Source organism: Carcharodon carcharias, chromosome 11 (assembly GCF_017639515.1).
Source record: "Carcharodon carcharias isolate sCarCar2 chromosome 11, sCarCar2.pri, whole genome shotgun sequence".
In the NCBI taxonomy this organism is placed as follows: domain Eukaryota; kingdom Metazoa; phylum Chordata; class Chondrichthyes; order Lamniformes; family Lamnidae; genus Carcharodon; species Carcharodon carcharias.
The window spans coordinates 67,147,749-67,161,602 of record NC_054477.1 but is presented as its reverse complement, the minus strand read 5'-3'; the positions used below and the strand labels follow the sequence as shown (position 1 = coordinate 67,161,602).

At 43.1% G+C, this 13,854-nt stretch overlaps 1 protein-coding gene across 1 annotated transcript in view; it reads left to right on the top strand.

Annotated features, from left to right (window-relative positions):
* The window catches only part of LOC121284081 (cytoplasmic dynein 2 heavy chain 1), a 770,821-nt gene that overhangs the window by 343,318 nt on the left and 413,649 nt on the right, over positions 1 to 13,854 (top strand). Inside the window, exons 66-68 of the mRNA XM_041199129.1 lie at positions 3,971 to 4,094; positions 10,309 to 10,472; positions 11,393 to 11,512. Of these exons, the coding sequence (XP_041055063.1) occupies positions 3,971 to 4,094; positions 10,309 to 10,472; positions 11,393 to 11,512 (408 nt within the window). The remainder of the gene's footprint in view (positions 1 to 3,970; positions 4,095 to 10,308; positions 10,473 to 11,392; positions 11,513 to 13,854) is intronic.

The following is a 13,854-nucleotide window of genomic DNA, read 5'->3' as shown; positions in this document are numbered from 1 at the left end:
CCAAAAAGAGGAGTATCAGCAGATGCACACCCCGGGGCCATCCATCCAGGTGACTCCGGAAGTGTCTGGCCCATCCAAATCCAAGTGACTCCAGCGGCTCCACCTCCACGGGCCAATGAGGGTGCCACTACCACAAAGCAGGACCCCGAAAACAGGCCACGGCCCTCCAGGTCTCGGCCTTCCAGAGGATGCCCATCAAGGTCATCACAGACCGGTGTAGCAGTCAGCAGGCTGCTACACCTCTGCTGTGGATGTCAGCGGAGTATCAAGGTGTAGCAGCAGGGTTAGGAAAGTTAAGAAGATATAATTGCACAGCCTGGACATGGGTGTTAATCACTTGTATGTAATGTTCACTATTGTAAATAAACTCCCAAGAATGTCTCCCTGCCTATGGCTCCTTGTTCTGATGAGCAGTGTTTGTGTCACTCAGATGCGAAACCTTGGTTCCTGCAGAAGATTAAGGCAGGTATCTCAGTCCAGGGGCTCTTCCCTGTGCTTTGTGCAGCCTTCAGACCAAAGTGATGCTCTGGCCTCACCCTCCCTGGACACATTAATTATGCCTGCACTTCAATGGTGCTTGTCATTGTTGCCAGAATGTAGTGGACAGGCGTCAGAGTGCCGTCATTCTCTGTGTGTGCTCTCAGCACCTTTTAAGGCGGGGTTGGCCCCCACCTTGTCAGCATTTGTGATCAGTGATGCTGTGCTCCTGAATGGGTCAGGTGCTGAAGGCTGATAAAGTACAGGTGCATTTGAAGTTTCACTGCTGTGTCTTCATGATATGACTTTGGCCCTCAGCCAGGCAGTGTCCTCACTGCATGCCGTCATCATCCTTGTGGATCAAGTGACAATTAGGGCCTCCGCTGTGTCTCCATGACAGGAGTCTTATCACAGAGGGTATGTGCACTGCCATCAGCCGGACTGAAGTCAAATGTTCACAGATGCAATGTGAAGATCTATGGTGTCTCCTTACAGCATGTTGTCATCATCCTCCACAAATCTCATATTTATGCGGGCCTCCCAAGCGAGCCTGCTTTGTCTGGCCAGTGCGATGGCCTCATTGTCGCCTTCGAGGGCGTCCTGCCCTCATCCCCGTCGACGTCCTCTTCATCAGAGGAGATGTCCAACTCCTCCTTAACTAACTCCCCTCCCCTTTGTGGCACCAGATTGTATAGGGCACACCAGGCGATGATGATGCAAGACACCCCCTGTGGACTATATTGCAGGGCTCCATCAGACCAGTCCAGTCTTTGGAACCTCATTTTTACATCCGATAGTTTGCTTCACCAAAGTGCGAGTTGCAGCATGAGCCTTGTGATACCTTTGCTTTGCTGCAGTCTGAGGCCACTACACGGGTTTCATCAGCTATGTCGTCTGTAGGTAGACCTTGGCTCCAAGGAACCATCCCTGCAGCCTCTGTGGACCTTGGAAGATGTCAGGGGTCCGAGACCAATTGAGAATGTAGGAATTGTGGACACTCCCTGTGCACAGTATGCAGATGTGCAGGATGCATTTGTGGTGGCTGCACACCAGCTAAACATTCAGCAAATACCTGTGTCACCTCTGTACAAGATTATGAGGGGCATGGACAAGGTGGATAGGGAGCAGCTGTTCCCCTTAGTTGAAGGGTCAGTCACAAGGGGACATAAGTTCAAGGTGAGGGGCAGGAGGTTTAGGAGGGATGTGAGGAAAAACCTTTTTACCCAGAGGGTGGTGACGGTCTGGAATGCACTGCCTGGGAGGATGGTGGAGGTGGGTTGCCTCACATCCTTTAAAAATTACCTGGATGAGCACTTGGCACGTCATAACATTCAAGGCTATGGGCCAAGTGCTGGTAAATGGGATTAGGTATGTAGGTCAGGTGTTTCTCACGTGTCAGTGCAGACTCGATGGGTCGAAGGGCCTCTTCTGCACTCTGATTCTGTGAATAGAAGCCCTTGCAGTTGACATAGTTGACAGCTTGTTGTGACAGAGATCTGAGCGCCACGTGAGTGCAGTCGACAGCACCCTGCACCTGTGGGAAACCCAGATCTGTGCAAATCCCTGTGCTCTCGCATCCTGGTTTCCCTGGTCCTGGGTGAAATGCACAAAGTTGTGTGCCCTCGTGATTATAGTATCCATGACCTCATGGATGCATTTGTTGGTGGAAGCTTGCGATACTCCATAGAGCTCACCTGTGGAGCCCTGAAAGGAGCCACTGACATAAAAATTGAGCACCATGGTTACTTTCGCAGCCACTGGCAGTGGATGCCTTCCATGTCCCTGTGGCACCAAATCCTGCAGCAGCTGGCAGATATGACTGACCAATTCCTTACACATGCGCAGTCTTCGGTGACACTGGTTCTTGGTCATCTGCAGGAATGAAAGGCGGCATCTATAGTCCCTAGGTCTAGCTAGGCTTGATGTGGCTCTTAAGCGGCTTGTGCGGAAGAATCAACTGCCCATTCTTTCTGATTTGGCTGCTCCTCCCTTTGCCCAACCAGGTGCTCCCATCACTCTCTACTCCTTCGACTGCGCAGTCTGTATGCCACGAGGCATACAGCTAGGTCACCAGGCTTCATGCAGCTGATGTGGTCCTCCTGCAGAATGAAAGAGTGTGGGTTAGCTTGCATGTTCTAAGAGTCTCTGAAGGCCCCTTAACGTATCCCGGAGAGTGCTGGCCACCACTTGAATGGCCAGAGTTTAGTGCACTGCATCGCTGCCCAAGACCCCACCTTCCTCCGCCCCACTCCACCTGACTGATTTGGTGGCAGCTTCACCCATTGGACTGCATACTGTGCTCTCAGTTCAGGTGCGTGCATTCTCCTAGCCCACACTGCATACCTGCACTGTTAACTGGAACCATAGAGGAAACTGGTCCAAACCGGGATGATGGCATTGCAAGGGGCTGTGAGCACTTCCACCAGTGACTTCTCCAGGGCCAGTTTTATTATGGAGATTGTACAACGTTCCCAGTCGTTTAACTGTTCTGCAGTCCAGGAAAATGCTCATTAGTTTGCAGTCTGTGCCCAAGAGGTGAAAAGCTCTGGAGTGCTTGGTGGCACTTTCATGCCTCTGCGTTGTTCAAGTGGGCAGATAAGCTAAAGGCCTGACCACACATGTCAATGTGACTGCGCCTGAATTGCCTCAGCTGCAGAGGAATGGTCACTTGATACTAGGTTTCCCTAATGTGTGGTCGTTTCCCTCAACCCCACCCTGCACGTGCTTGTGCACTACCTTCAACCACAGGGAAGCCCTTGCCCCCCTCTAATACGCCACAACTGCAGGGCAGCCCTTGCCACCCCCCTCCTCAAGTTGCTTCAACATTGAAGTCCAACAGGTGACCCACATGAGCGCTGCACAACATTACTGTGCACTTACCCCCAGTTCCCTTCAAAGTGCGACCTGCCAAGTGCATGCCTTCTATATGCTGTTGTGAAACATATTGGTGTGATTGGGCGGATGATCCAGCATTGGGGAATGATACTGGTGGGCTGGCCTTATAATCATATGCAGATGTATCACAATGAGGCTCCCGAGATCTGCGGGCAACGCAGTCCACTATCGATGGGCTGAGCGGACGATCACAAGCTGGTTTCATCACATTGTGAAACCGATTTCTGGTTTCCTGCCATATTGTCCGCTCATGCCTCTGAGCACACCTGACACTCTTAAGCACGGAAAATTCCACCCATAATATTTGGTGCCAAGAAATTGGGGTCAACTTATACCTCACAATATATGGTGTGTACTAGCATGAAGAATCTATTGTTCAACAGTTTGCATATAAGTTATTATTATAGAGTATACCTCATTTCATGTACTAAGCTTGTCAGGGGCAACTTTAAGTAATTTACAAATATGTAAAGTTGTGGTTACTTTACATTTAAGTGTAAATTAAACCTTTCTGTTTCATTGAGCCATACATTTTACTATATTCCTGATTCCTGAATATTAAATAGCTAACTAGTTGTCTTTAATGTCGGCTTGACAGGACTCTAACTTCATTACAGCTGTAGAGCTGGCAGTGCGCTTTGGGAAGACACTAATTATCCAGGAGATGGATGGTGTTGAGCCTGTATTATATCCACTCCTGAGAAGGGATCTTATTGCTCAGGGTAAGTGTTTCTTGACAGTGCTTTTGGTTTAATGAATTCAATAATTAACATGATGCTGTTAGTAGGAGTATCAGAATGTTGGGGTGGGGTGGGGGGTGGTGGGGGCGTGGTGGGGAAGAACAGGAGGCTTGGCTCTCTGGTAACAGGGAATGTGGAAGTCAAGTGACCATTACTATGAAAATTACGGATTAGTCCATGAGGAGGCTTTTTTTTCTCTAACAGGGAGATGGTGGTGTAGTGGTAATGTTGCTGGACTAGTAATTCAGAGGCCTAGGCTAATGCTTTGGGGACATGGGTTCAAACTGGTAGCTGGTGGAATTTGAATTCAGTTAATAAACCTGGAACATAAAACTAGTCAGTAATAATGACCATGAAACTATCTTTGATTGTCATAAAAACCCATCTGGTACTTTAGGGAAGGAAACCTGCCATCCTTACCTGGTCTGGCCTCCATATGACTCCAGACCCACAGCAATGTGCTTGACTCTTAAACGCTCTCTGAAATAGCCTAAGAAGCCACTAAGTTCAAGGGCAGTTAGAGATGGGCAAAAATGCTAGCCTTCCCAGCGATGCCCACATCCCATGAAGGAAGAAACAAAAATATTTTGTGCCAGTGTAATAATGCCAACGATCTCAGGGATCCTATTCACTTAGTTCAAATATTTTTATTCAACTATGATCCACAATACATTCAATATTATTGAGTGTTCTACACAAACTATTCTTAATTTCCATTTATGTCTATCTATAATTTATATTGATTCCATATTTAATATTATAGTGAGATCCTGCAGTATTGTTCACAAATAAAAAGGATTTAATACACAGGGCCAAAACACCTCTTTTCTTGTACTCCTCTGCCCTTGGTCAAAATGTGCTCATGAAATGCATCTCTCACCTAGTTGATGTTGTGGCTGAATCCTTTGTTTATTCATATGACCTTTGTTCTATATTTAGCTATGGACCAAGGACCTGTTTTTCTTATAGTGACTGTGATAGGAACATATTAAAGTATGTGTGTAAGTGTTATGGTGTATCTACCTGTATAGATATATCTACCTACATAGATATATGTCCACATATGCAATGATTAAGGTTGCTAAAAATCACGTCAAAATGATAATAGTAATACTAATTGTAGTTAATTTTCCAGGTTCACCATTTGCAAAGTTATTTACAACATCAAACACAGAATTTGTAAGTGTGGAGGGGACTGCAAATTGTATGTTAATGAAGTTTAGAAAGAGATGCCGAAATTAGAGAGGGAAATACAGAACAAGGGGACAAATGTAGCTCTTTGTAATGCACCTCATACTTTGTCAAGTCTGAAGGGGAGAGAGCAAAGGAGCGAGATTTTGGAATATTTGGAACCTCTCTGTATGTTAAAATCTTGTTACCCTATTGTACTTTAACAATTACTATGTAATTGTTAAAAGTGGCCCCATGTGTTTAATAAAATTCCCTAAAATGGCAAAAGAATCAGTACAGACCATAAAATAAATGATAACTGATGTAAGATCTTGCCATTGCAGCATCTAGCTGTGTCTCAGTAAGTTTTGTATTCTGGCCTCAACTACTTTTCCTCAAACTGCTGAAGCTGTTGGCCACCCTTCCCAAGTGAAGATTTCCTGGCTCCTGGCCAAATCTTCCCTTCACAGTGCTGAGCCAGTGCTCTCCTTTCTGCTATCTGACGTATCTGAAAATATTGTTCTGGGGTTAGTTTTTCCCAATCCGTTAAGCATCGTATAAACTTAAGAGTTCAAACAGAAGAGTTCTTACCTTCTCTAGTCATTTCCCCTTGAAGGATAAGCTAATAGCCAATATCAAAAACATTGCTGCTCTCCACAAAATCTCTGATCCTTTAGTGTCACTTTTGTGAAACCTTTGCCCTGGGAATTCTGAACAGGTTCAGGATGGAAGCTTGATGGAGCTCTGTGGCAGAAGGTCAGAAAATGGGGCTGAACCAGAATTCTGCCCCGTATTTTTGAGTTAGCCATTTTTCAGAGAGAGGGTTAGAGTGGTATTATGAGCAAATCTTTTACCTCCGCACCAATGGGGCATCTCTGGAGTTTCCAAGCTAGAATTTTGGTCTAGTATATATGCTGCAGCTCTTAGAAAGGCTTTTGATGCAAAGTGTATTGGCCCCAGATTGATATGTGGTGCTTTAGTATCGTGGCTGGTGATTTGTGATTGGCGCTGATGATGCACCCTTTCCAACCTCTAATCCCTGATTTGAAACAAAGTTGCCATCCTTCTGATTTGGGTGAATTTGGCCACACTTCCTCTGGCGGAGCAAAGTCTATTTTATTTCAGCCCTTTCGTTTTACATGATGCATAGCCAGAGGAATGGACAGTGAAATGTTCCAGTTGCTGCATTATGTAATTAATGTGACTTTTAAAACACAAAATGCTTGAAAATCATCACCAACTTCTAGAATTGATGTACGACAGAAGAATAGATATGATTTCCAAGGACAGTTTCCTGAGGTAGCTTACTCGTACTACCCCTGGAACTGTTGGGCATTGTTTTTTAATTCAAATTACTGATACCAGAGAAGTTCTGGACAACATATAATGGCCCATAACTTCTGCGCTCCTCAGCGTTGGATTTGTAGGGGTAGCCCAAAGATGCGCTGGGGAATCCCTCTGGCATGTTCCCAGGCAAGGGTTAGCATGGCAATTGCCCAGAAGTGCGCGCTTCCTCTGGACAATTGCGCTGCGCTGGGAACTAACCGAAAATGTGATTTAATTCACAAACTCCCTGATGATTCCGCCAGGGTTATACCAATAGTTACCCAGAAAAAGTTAGAAGAATTAAAACCTCTTCTAACTTCTGGGTAACTATTGTAAAGACTTCCATTGATCCTACGGGACTCCCCCACATCCCCGCCCCCTCCCACGGTACTCCCTCCATCCCTCACTGACCTCCGAAAACCCCACTTACCCCCCCCCCCCCCCCCCCCACCACCACCACCACCACCACCACCACCCACGCAAGCCTGACATCGGATCTCCCGCACCCTCCCACCTTCCAAACCCTATCTGCTTATCTTGGACACTTACCTTCCCTGGACTGTCAGTTTCCCTGACCCTTTAAACTTACCTGCTTTATGGCAGCAAGTGCTGTAAAAACAGGGCGTTGCCTCCTTGAATACCCTGGATCTAGACTTTGCTAGGGCCTGCAAGGATTCTTTAGCTGCAAGACCCAAGCAGCTTCGGGAATGGAAGTAGCAATGCAGTTTTCATGCCCAGGTAAGTCTGCATTTAATCCTTTTAATTTCTATGGGCCAGCACCTTCTGACACTGGTTGGAAGTTACGGCCCAAATCGTCTTGAGATGATAAATATTTTCCTACCAGCTTCTCTTAGTGAAAAGTCAACAGCCACCAAAATTCCTGCATATGTTGCAAATATTCTGGCAAATTTAATGCCCAATAATTGATTTGCAACTTGCAGTAATTATAAAGAAGTCCCATCCCCCACCAGCCCTGTGGCGAATCCATTACTTCTCTTTTTGATCCCCCTGACCTGGGCCTGGAGGAGACAAAAGAAATGGTGCTATAACTGCTATAGGTATCCCAAATTTGTAGCTTGATGCTGTAGTTCTTGTATCAGAGCACTGCAGGAGGCTGCTTTTCACAATAAAGTGTTAAACAAATTCAACTGTGGAATGTTTTGTATCGTCGAGTGGTTTTAATGCATGTTGACCCTGATGAGAAGGATAATTCAGCAGTATTATTTTATTTATTTCTTGTAAATGCCATCAGGTAGTCTTAATTTTATACTGGTCAAAAAGGTAAAAAATTTTTGTTTGACACATGTTAAAAACAAAAATTTAAAATACATGGCCTATCTGTCATAATGGAGAAATTTGACATTTCACAAATATAAAATTAGTTTTTCAGAGCGAATGTTCAGCAGTAATTATGGCTTAATATACTGTTTACCTCATTCAGCAATGTGTAACTTTTTCAAGGGGTTTTGTAGCGTGAGTAATAGAAATCACTTGATTTGATGTAAGCTTCTACCTTTTATTCTAAGATTTCCACATCTGATGATTTCAACAGCATGTCCAGCGGAAAGGCAGGCTCATTTACAGTAATTTCTGTCTTTCCACATTTAACTGTGCCAGAAGTTGCTGTCAATTTCACAGTTGTAATGATCGTGAATGCCGACTGTTTCATTGCAAAACCTAGGCCAATTATGTAATAGTAACTGTTTTCATTACAAACCAAAATGGATCAGAATTAAAACTCACCTTGAAAAATATCCTTTAAGGTTTCATTCATCTGTTTTTTTCAGCAAGTATTAAATAGCTTTGGACCTTTGAGGTTGTTTACAAGGCTTGTGGTTTTTTTGTCTAGTTATGTTTGAACAATCGTGTGTTAAGTTTATAGTTTGTTACAGGAGATCATCTGTGGTATTGCACATGATGAATCGAAGGACAGGCAGTTTAATAACAGTGAGGATTTCATACAACTTAATTCAAAATCTGGGCCACTGATTTACAGTGATTGAATAAGTCAAATTTTGTTTGTGTTGCATGATATTCTTAAATTTTCACTGTTCATTATTATACAATGGGCCAGGTTTTACTGTAGCAGGGCACCTAACAGCCTCTGCCATTAATTAGATCTGCCCTTCACCTTTGATCTCAAAATATTTCTGCCCGCTAGGTTGCTGAAAGAGAGAGCTGATAAAGGAAAACAGGGCATCTGGGATCTGCGTGAATAGGGCAACTGTGTATCACCTTAACCAGTCAGATTGAAGGATTAAGAAATAAACAGCAGAAGGACTGAGAAGGAAGTGTAGAATGAATTCAATGTCAAATCGGGTACAGAAAGAAAGATAAAGAGAGAGAACAAAATATTGTGCAAGAAGAAAAAAGGATAGGAAGAATAAAAAAGAAGCGTATTATCTAAATGGTGAGAGCTTTGAGATGCAGAGGGATCTGGGTGTCTTAGTGCATGAATCACAAAAGATTAGTATGCAGGCACAGCAAGTAATTAGGAAAGCTCATAGAATGTTATCATTTATTGCGAGAGGAATTGGGTACAAAAGAAGGGAGGTTATGCTTCAGTTATACAGGTAAGACTACATCTGGAGTACTGGTTGTCTTATTTAAGGAAGGATGTAAGTTCATTGGAAGTAGCTCAGCAAAGGTTTATTGTACTAATACCTGGAATGGGCAGGTTGTCTTATGAGGAAAGGCTGGACAGGCTAGGCTTGTATCCTCTGCAGCTTAGAAGAGTAAGAGGCGACTTGTTTGAAACATATAATATCCTGAGGGGCCTTGACAGGGTTCCTTTTGGGGGATGTTTGAAATAAGGTGTTGCCCATTTAAGACAGAGATGAGGAGAATTTTTTTCTGAGGGTTGTGAGTCTTTGGAACCCTCTTCCTCAAAAGGCAGTGGAAGCAGAGTCTTTGAATGTTTTCAAGGCAGCGCTAGATAGCTTCTTGATAAGAAAGCGGGTGAAAGGTTATCAGGGGAGGCAGGAATGTGGAGGTTACAAGCAGATCAGGCATGATCTTATTGAATGGCGGAAGAGGCTTGAGGGGCCAATTGGCCTCCTCCTGACCTTAATTCATATGTTCGTATGAGACAGAAAGGATAAATAGAAAGGTAATTTGACATTTTTAAAATCTCCAACAAAAACTGAAGGACTGAGACTCTACACATTAATGGTTAATATTTGGTGCCAGAGAGGTTGATTGACAGTAATTACAATTCTTTAGCATTATTGTTTTTAAAATTAATGTGGTCGAACACAACTACAATCTCACTTCTACTGCCTCTGAAACCCATATACATGTTATTACCCTCTCTAGATTCAAGTTCTTAAACACCATTCCAACCTGTGCCCTTCAGTTTTCCTGCTCTGTACTTCTGTCTATACTGATTTGCCCTGCTCCACCATCGGCAGAGCATTCAATTTCTTGTCCCTTTTCTTTGGTTTTCCTTCCACCCTGTAACTCCTCATCTGGATTTTCAGAATCTCTTTTTAACCATAATTTTGGTATATTTCCTAACTTTTTCACTGGCTTATATTTATTTTCTCTTATGCAAAGCATCTTTGCATGTTTACAGGGTTAGGGACATTCAATAGCAGCAAGTTGTTTAGATAGGCCACTGATACAAGTTTCACCTTTTTAACTTAATGTGTACTCTAATGGTATTAATTAAATTTTATGCTGTGCATTTTTTTTTTAACAGGGCCTCGGTATGTTGTACAAATTGGGGATAAAATAATTGACTACAACGAAGAATTTCGTCTGTTTCTGGCAACCCGCAACCCCAATCCTTCCATTCCACCTGATGCAGCTTCTATTGTCAATGAGGTTAACTTTACGACAACAAGAGAAGGTCTCAGGGGACAGGTAAAGAAGTAATAATATTTTTTACTAACTTTTTAATATCTATACAATACTACTAATATGCAGTATGGTTCCTCATGACAAGTCAAGAGTATGGCATTTTATGTTGTGTATAATATATTGCCACCACTATTTAATACCGGAAACTGTGTTTTATTGCAAAGTCTTACGGGTTTGTTAATGGTACTCTGGTCTGAGTTATATGCCTCTGGCCACATGATTATTTTTATGTATTTGTTTATGTTATATCTTTCTTTAAGAAAGCACAGGATCTAAAGGACAATGTTTGGAGGTTGCTGTAGGTTGCAGGCTGGAAGGAGGCAAGTGAAAGTACTAAGAAGGTTGTGAACAGGTGGGAGGGAGCATGGATGATTGCTGTTGGAAGAAAAGCACTTGTAAGCATTTTAAAGAATGTAAAGCTGGTTCGTAACAGATGCTTGGGCCCAAAGTTTTAGGGTCAGAATAGATTGTCATTGGAATGTAGGGATTGGGTAGCAGGAAGGAAAGAATGGCACTACGACATGTGGTGGAAGTAGCCTGGATCAGAAAACTGGAGGATGTTGGACAAAATATATGGCTAGAGGAGGTTGCAAAGATAGGAAAATGCAAAACTGTTAACGAGTTTTAAATAGGGCAGATTGGAAGTCAGGAGCCATTGTAGGTTGGCAAAGATGGGGTAATGGATGACTGGTGTAGTGCAAGACAGGAGGTGGGCACATACTGCCAATTGGAATTTTGTGAAGGATAGAAATATAGCAAAATGCTTGAGATTTGAAAAAACTGGATGAAATTTATACTTTTTCTCTTTAGGACAATGTTTTATTTTCCCCAAATCAAATAAAGCTGTTAATCTTTGTAAATCATATTAATACGCATCTTCAAATAGTGCAATATCTTTATCCTTTTTATTTATATGCTTGAAGCTGTTAGCTGTCACCCTGCAACATGAGAAACCAGAACTAGAGGAACGTAAGACAACACTTCTACAACAGGAGGAGGAGAAAAAGATTCAACTAGCAAAGCTTGAAGATTCTCTGCTGGAGGTATCACATATAGAAACTTATATATTTGTATCAGCATATTTCACAAAAAACTTGCATTTAAAATCGTACTATTATTGTAGCATTACAATAGGGTACCAATATTGTACCATCAAGTTTATATTTTTGTCTTTGTAAGATGGCAAACCTTTTATTGTTTGAAGATGGTGAAGAGAGACTTTTTTTTTTAATATAATGATTTCTCATGACTGAGCTAATTTCTCATAATTTGTATGCAATTCACTTACCACATTCTGTGAATACAGAATGTGGTAAGTGAGTTGCATGCAAATCATGAGAAATTAGCTCAGTCATGAGAAAGCATTATAATTAATTGAGCAAAATATTTGCCAGATAAATTACTATAAGTATAGTTCCTTTAAGCAGTATTTGGAGTTAGGATTTGGAGAGAAAATAAATCCAGCACGGTCAGCTTTATCCTGTTCACATGGATGCCCCTGGTTGGATACCATTTTTATTCAAAAAGGCTTTGGTACATCGAATACAGGGAAAGTGTTGTTTTTAAAAAAATCTCTAGTACATATTAAATTTCTTTTACAGAAAAAGTCAAAAATGATAGCACAATTATATTCATTGGAATCCAAATTTATTTTAAAAAAGTATTATTTTTAGATAATTCATCTAGTGTCCTTTAGGGAAGGAAATCTGCTGTCCTTATCTGGCCTGGCAGACATGTGACTCCAGACCCACAGCAATGTGGTTGGCTCTTAAATGCGCTTTGAATAAGGGCAATTAGGGATGGGTAATAAATGCTAGAATGTGTACTGGAAGTAGGTAGATCGTGACATCAGTCAACATGAAATGCTGATTTGATACCAGCATTGCCATTTTCAACCTCGCTCTCTCTTAAGCATGCACAGCTGAACATGTGTTCAGCAGCAGGAATAACTCCACCCGACAGTGCTATTAAAAGGGATCATCAAATGCTCTCCGGTTAGGTGCTGATTAACTTCATATGGCTCTTTGAGTTTATCTAGTGATTGGTTGTTTCCAGAGTTGCTTACGGCTAGTGAGACCCACAGGGAGTGATGCTGCATCTGAAGAAGACCATGGTTCTGATTTCAAGGATTCTGGCCAGACCACATTCTCCCTCAGTCATAGGTGCTGAAGGTGCCTTGGCGGTAGCATGACAGGGAGATCGAGCAGAGGCAGCACAGGAGAGGACAAGCTGCTTGCAGAGGGAGAAGGAGGAGGGAAAGAAGTATTCTCAGCAAGAGACCTTGTCCACCTAGACCCTGAAACCACCTCTGAGCACTGGTATCTGCAGCCAAGACCGCAACAGTCTCGGCCTACATGGCACCAAGTTGGGATTGCATAGCAACAAGCTTAGATTTCATGATCTTAGTCTAAGTTTCCATTGCAGCATTGGGTGGCTTTTGCTTGTGCTGCATTGGAAGCTGAGACATCAGCCATCAGACATTGCATCATGGTCAAGTCTGCAAATTTTCTCAGAGTTCACTGCCACTTCCATCCTCGAAAGTTTGTGCTCTAAGTTCTTCGCAAAGCCCTATGCCAAGTTGGAGCCAGACTCCTCCATGCTCCTTGTCAGTGACATCAGGTTTTCTGAGAGTCCTACCAATGCACCAGACATTGTCATATGCATTCCCATCAGCCTTTTACTCTACACCATTCCATCAAGTCCCTAATTTGAGTCCTCTGCAGCAGAAATTATGTGTAACCTTGCACTCTGGGGTGCTTGCAACTGTACTGTCCTTTACTCTCTTCCCTGACTGCATGCCCAATGACTCACCACATGCAGACACCCTTTAAAGTATATGCAGTGCCAGTTTCCGAACTGCGAGTGTGAGTCGAGTGACGGTGTTTCTTCTTCATCAGTGTCCTGTTGCACTTTATGCTCTCGCAGCATTGCTTGACCAGGTGGCAGTTTTTGGATGTCTGAAAAGGTAAAGGCACAAGGGTAGGCTTGAGGTGAGGGAAATGTGGGGAAAGCAAGAAGAGCTTTGTACACCATCTGTAGCTTGTATCTCAGAAGAGATAGTGGAATGAAAGGGTAGTGGGATGTTGGAATGTGGATTTGGTAGGAATAAACCATCGTTCTCTATGGTTTTAGCCATGCGGGTTGCCATAGTCTCATTCATGGCTGCTTCAATGATGGCCAGCACCGTCTCCTCCATCGGGGTGAGGACATGCAACTGTGCTGTCCTTCACCAGATAGGTGCCTCTGGTTATGGGCCACCTTGTCCTGCAAGAGAGGGGGAATTGTGTCAGTAAATGTAGTACGATGTATTTGGGTGATTTGTCTGTCATAGTTGAATAGCTGACAATTCTTGCAAACTGAGAGATGTGGGTGTGAGGCTTGCAGC